At 43.7% G+C, this 5,490-nt stretch overlaps 1 protein-coding gene across 1 annotated transcript; it reads right to left on the minus strand.

The window, feature by feature from the left end:
- Nucleotides 1-1,501: 1,501 nt before the first annotated feature.
- Nucleotides 1,502-4,842, minus strand: LOC126607790 (phosphatidylinositol 4-kinase gamma 7-like). The gene is made up of 2 exons (XM_050275513.1): nt 4,507-4,842; nt 1,502-4,069 (listed from the first exon to the last, which is right to left on the minus strand). Exon 2 carries the CDS (start codon nt 3,796-3,798, stop codon nt 1,873-1,875), a length of 1,926 nt encoding a protein of 641 aa, XP_050131470.1. The 5' UTR covers nt 3,799-4,069; nt 4,507-4,842; the 3' UTR covers nt 1,502-1,872.
- Nucleotides 4,843-5,490: the final 648 nt, after the last annotated feature.

Consider the following 5,490-nt stretch of genomic DNA (forward strand, 5'->3'; position numbering starts at 1 on the left):
AGCAGACAAGTCCGAGTCCCACGTTTTGTCTGTCTCTGTTGAATTGTTGGTGGCATAATTTTGTCTTTGCATCTTAAACCCTATTTCTAGTAAATCCAAGTGGCAAATATAGTAATATACTAGCACTAAACAACAACTTGGTATTTCAAGATTAGGCTTCCACTTTCAATCCTTTTCATCGCAGTCTCCGTCGTCCGTCCCACCACCAATAATATTACTTATCACTTGATTAATCTATCTATTAATTATAATAATTAATATTAATAAGATCCATTCGTGTGGGGTCTGCTATGATTAAGCGAACAACAATTCTCATGATCAGCTCATATGGGAAGCCCTTTGACTGCCCTCGGAGATTGTTAGTTGAGAACCCATGACCCATTTTTCAATCAATGTCTATCTTCTTTCAAGATAAAGTCCAGCATGAACCTTGTTCATAGTGACAGCAATGAAACCCCACCACTAATTAGGCATATAATTAAGGCTGCCCACTTGCCCTAATCAGTAGGGTTACAGATGATCGAGTCAATCACTAGTAATCAATATCGTATCGTACGCAACTTAATCACTCATGCACTACAACAGATGTAAATGTTTATACAAAAAACCTCAGTGCAATTCAACATAAATTGTATACGTCTCGTCACATGCATGGGACCATTCTTTAATCGCCCGCACGTAAAACTACTCCACATCGGCACCCCTTTTTTGTTACTTGATTTGAGTTTCGGGGATTAGATTTGAGTGTCCAAACTCGGGAGTTAAATTAGTGGTCTAAATTCAGGACTTTAGAGTTCAATCGTGCTGGAAAAATAAGCAGGCTTGGATACCATATGACAGCTTCATCAGGGACCAATAATGCAGTGCATGGAAGCGTACAAGAAAAAACCCAGAAACTGTTGGAAGAAAACAGCAGGCAAAACAATCCGCTGGCGGAGGGACGGAAGAAACGCAAAATACAAAAACGTGTCTTATCCAAGTGATGGCTTCGAGTTCGTGCCGTGGGACCTTTTTTTCCATGTGGTGGTGGTAATATCTTGTTTTGCTTTCTCTGTCAGTATCCACAACATTTTCTTTGGAAAAAATCTCTCCCTTCCTTGCTTGCTTTTATACGATTACGATTACGATTACGGTTTCATTCCAATTTTCAACAACCTTGACGTAACCAACACTCGCTTCTTTTTCAAATGGAATTAATTAATCCCTTAAATTCAGACAAATAATGCACACCAATATTTAATCTATCCATCTGTGGGTGGCGGTGGCAGCGGCAGCGGCAGCTTGACTTTTGTATACCACATCATGTATCATGTAGACGTGAGTTAAACCAATTTTCCAGCATTTTTTGTATACAAGTTGGAATTTATGAGAGGAGTTCCTCGATGAAAATTGAAAAACAAAACAAAAGGTCGTTCAGAATTCAGATGCTTTTATCAGACCGAAATCATATAAAAAGGAAACCTTTCTACATACATAAAAGGCAAATGAAAATACACGTAGCTTGAAACAAAGCCACAATTTACATGATCCCTCTTTTTCTTGATTTCATTCTACAAATTATTTATCCAACAACGTCATCAAGGAGTTAAAGAAAACAAAATCAAAAAATCAAAAGCCAAAAGACAAAGAAACACAACCAATTCTACTCTCAGCTCCTCTCGCTCAGCTGATTGCCAAGAATATTTACGGCGGCAGGTTTCCTCCTACACTCACTCGTCACTACAAACGCCTTCCGATATGGGAAAACCCGTAAACCCAAATCTAATCTTAACGAAGGGAACAAATCCTCGCACTCCCACCACAAACCCTACTAATCTTATAGGTCTTCAGTCACGTCTAACACACCACGCAGCGAGCGTTGCTGCCTCAGTCTCAAAACTGGCACGAAGTGCCGAGCCTCTGTCTCTGCCTCTGACCTAGGGTAACAGATTTGCGTTTGGCAAATGCCGGGTACAGCAGATCTTGAAACTTCTCCAGAAACAAGGTCCACTCATCCTCGCTCATGTCAGCCAGCTTCACAAAGCTCATGCTTGCAGGAAGCTGCTCGTTTGCACTCCTGTGCCCCAATGATGTATTCGCCATGTACCCATTTTCTGGTTTGGAACCCTTATACTTCAGGTGGCTCTTCTCTCCCAAAACTGTATTCTTCAGCGACATAGAAAGTTTTGAAACGCTTGGGACCTTTTCTGGAGTTGGCATATATGCCAATGCCTCTTGTTCTTCCACTTCACTGTCCTCTTCCTCCTCGATGCTTTCTTCAAGTTTAGAGAGAAGCGAGCGGCCATGCCCACTCCCATTTGCAAATGGAAAGGATGATGACCTGTTCAGATAATCATCTGCTGCAAATTTGGAGGTGTAGTCTTCCTCCGCGTCCTCACAGTCTATGTCAAACAGGAACTCCTGATCTCCCGAATCAGCCTTGGGAGACAGCACCTCCTCCCTCTCTGCCAACATCCTCCTCGCCTCCATACAAATTATCTCAAGTTCACTAGGTTCCTCCTCGCCACTGCGAAATTCCCTAGTCATCATCTCACCTATTTCAGCAAGACAGAGACCATATGCAGCAGACTCCTTCAGGAAAATGGTGCAAAGAACCAAAACCCTGAGACAAGCCTCTCGCATCATGGGAAGCTCCCTGCGCAACATCTCACAATCCTCAAGTGGATCAAGTTTTTCTATGTACTCAAGCTCGTCATCTGTGAATGGAATGGAAGCCTGAGGCCAATGAATCCACTCAAAGTAGGGGTCCTCCAAAGTTTCTGGCAAACAAAGGCCATGGTCAATTGGAATGAGCTCCACTTGACCAAACATCCCGACACCATCCAGTTTCCTAACTAAAAGGTTCCCTGCATGCCTGTCTGTGTTAAAAATCCTAATGTCTAATATCCCTATACGATGCACAGAAGTTACGGGGAAGCTGGATGTCCCATGATCACTCGCATCAAAGTCATGTTGGATGAATTGCTGGCAAGATGCAATCTTGCTAACCAGCTTCTTCTGAGGAGTCTTATTCCCGTTCACCCCATCGTTTATGTTAAAGATAGAGTGAGTGATCTTGACCAAGGCAGTGGGAGGCACATTGGCAAAGTGATCTTTGTCAAGCAGGAAAGCTGCGACTTCTCTGAATCCAGTCTCCCCAACTCGCACCGAGCGCTTCAAACCTGGTTGCCCAAGAGCTTTACCGACAAAACCTTTTGGGTTGTTAGGCGCAAAAGGTTCTTCATCAGTTGGCTTCACTATCGAAACACACTCACCTCTGCTGTTCCTGAAATAGTATGCACCTCCAAGCCCACTATGAACAGGAATTGGATCAACCCCCATCTTGATGGCCTTCACCATATCCTTGACCACTTGTTTTGTCCTAGCAAACCGATCTGAGTTCCCTAATGTCTCTATAGGACCACTCCGATCTCTCTGCTGCAGATCCCTTCCAGTAGGTGAGAGACATGGAGTTGATGAACTTCTATGCATAAGGTTCCTGGTGAGAAGAAGAGGGGAATCATTCCTAACCGCACTCAGATCATTCTTCAACACCACATCCCCAAAAGTCAACGAGCTTTCATCAGTTGGAACATTGAGAGCAATCTGCAATCTTCTCTTCACAGTATGGACACTATCGCTGCGATCCAAATCCATCCCCAAGACACATCCACTTTCAGTTTGCACAAAAACTCGCCTCCTACCAGTGTGCTGCTTCCCTTCCGTTCTCTTGCTTCCATGGTACTCCCCACTGAGCGGATTGCTAAATAGTGCCGCTGGCATCTGGGTCTGTACAGGGCTGTCCAGCTTACGAGACATTACGCAGACGGAAGTGACAGTTTAGGAGGCCGGCAAGAGAGGCGGCGGTAGAAGAGAGCCAAAACGTTGCCGAGCTCCAAAGCGGCTGATGACAGAATGAATAGAAAACTCGATTCCAAGACGATCATAAGATAAGGACTTCCAGAACCCACCAAGATTCCGTGAGCAAAAAGACCTTGAGGAACGAACAGGAGGCCGAAGAATCTACACTGGAGCTCAATGCTACATTCAGTGAAAATTCAATGTCGTCCTCCTAAAAAAAGTAAAGAATCTGCATCGAAACGTAACAGTCGGACATTAATTCATTATTTTTCCATGGATACGTAGATCTTAGAACACAGAGTGGATCAAATACAGAAAGCAGTTCGCTTAATTGATTGAACTTCACATAAATTAACATAAAAACAAAGCATCCATAACCTGTAAATAAATACACTCTACAGTTTCTCAAGACCCAAATATTCTTAGAAATTTCGATTAAATTCGAAACGGAACACACTTTAAATTCTAGTCGCTGAACCTAAATCCCATAAATTTCCATTTTCGGCTCCCCGAATCTAAATTACTGAACCCTAAATTGCATGCGATTCGATCCGCGAGCATAATTTCAACGATGATAAAATAACAATGAATTCGGAAACGACAATGAAGAACAAAATCTGACCATTGCTGAGCTACAAAATAGCGTAATCAGAGGCGGCGACTCACCAGAATACAAGATCTGGAAGAGCCATCAACCGAAGCGAGCACGGCCGTCAAAACAACGAGACGAAATCCTTAGCGCGCGCGCCTCCTTGAAATTTGACTGAGAATCACGGAGGCTTAACGGACGGCGCGAGAGGCGAAAGGCTTGGGGGCGGAAGGGGAGAGAATCGTCCGAGTCGACTCACAAAAACCCTCGCGAGTTTTCCTGCGTCGCCGTCCTTCTTCTTTCGTCTTGCTCTCTGAATCTGTAACTATTCTTCGCTTTCTCTCTCTTCTCACAGCGGTCTCTTTCCCCCCTCGGCACCATCTTTAACTCAGCGCGTAGATCCGGGTTAAGCAAACTAACCCTGGTTAGAATCTGACCACCCCCCGCTCTCTCTCTCCCCTCTCTCTTTCTCTCTCTTACTTCTGTTTATCTGGTTCGAAGACTCTAGAACACGTAATGTGGGTCGTTGGATCGGTAGACTCCCGGGGAGTCATGGGCCGTGCGATGGGATTGGTCCTCGATGTGGAGACGAGGAGATGGAAAGATTTTTTAGTGAGACCAATACACGGTAGTACACCACGTGTCATTATATAAGTTGTGGTATATATGTGTTAAAAAGTTAATAATTTAAAAAATAAAAAATTTCACAATTTATATTAAAACACGTGATGTATTACTTGTGTTTCCATCACAACTAAAAATTTCTCGAAAATTGAACTTAGTTGATTACATGGCATTTGTCGCCCTCCTATTGGCCCGTTTTAATTAAATTTTATTTTATAAGTTTCTATGCCGATCTGATGACCGACGAATCCCTCGTGCCCACGGACGACTCGACGGTTGAATTAATTGTTCATTTGGCGAAATTACCCCTGGATGTGGGCTGTGAAATACCAGAGCTGCCCCTGGAGGGTGGGAGTAGCAAAATTTTCCTGCTGCGGAATCAGGGTAACTTGTGGGGGCCGGGTACGAATTAGTACAGGTGTTGCTTTATGGTGGAC

This window comes from Malus sylvestris, chromosome 16, assembly GCF_916048215.2.
Source record: "Malus sylvestris chromosome 16, drMalSylv7.2, whole genome shotgun sequence".
NCBI lineage: Eukaryota > Viridiplantae > Streptophyta > Magnoliopsida > Rosales > Rosaceae > Malus > Malus sylvestris.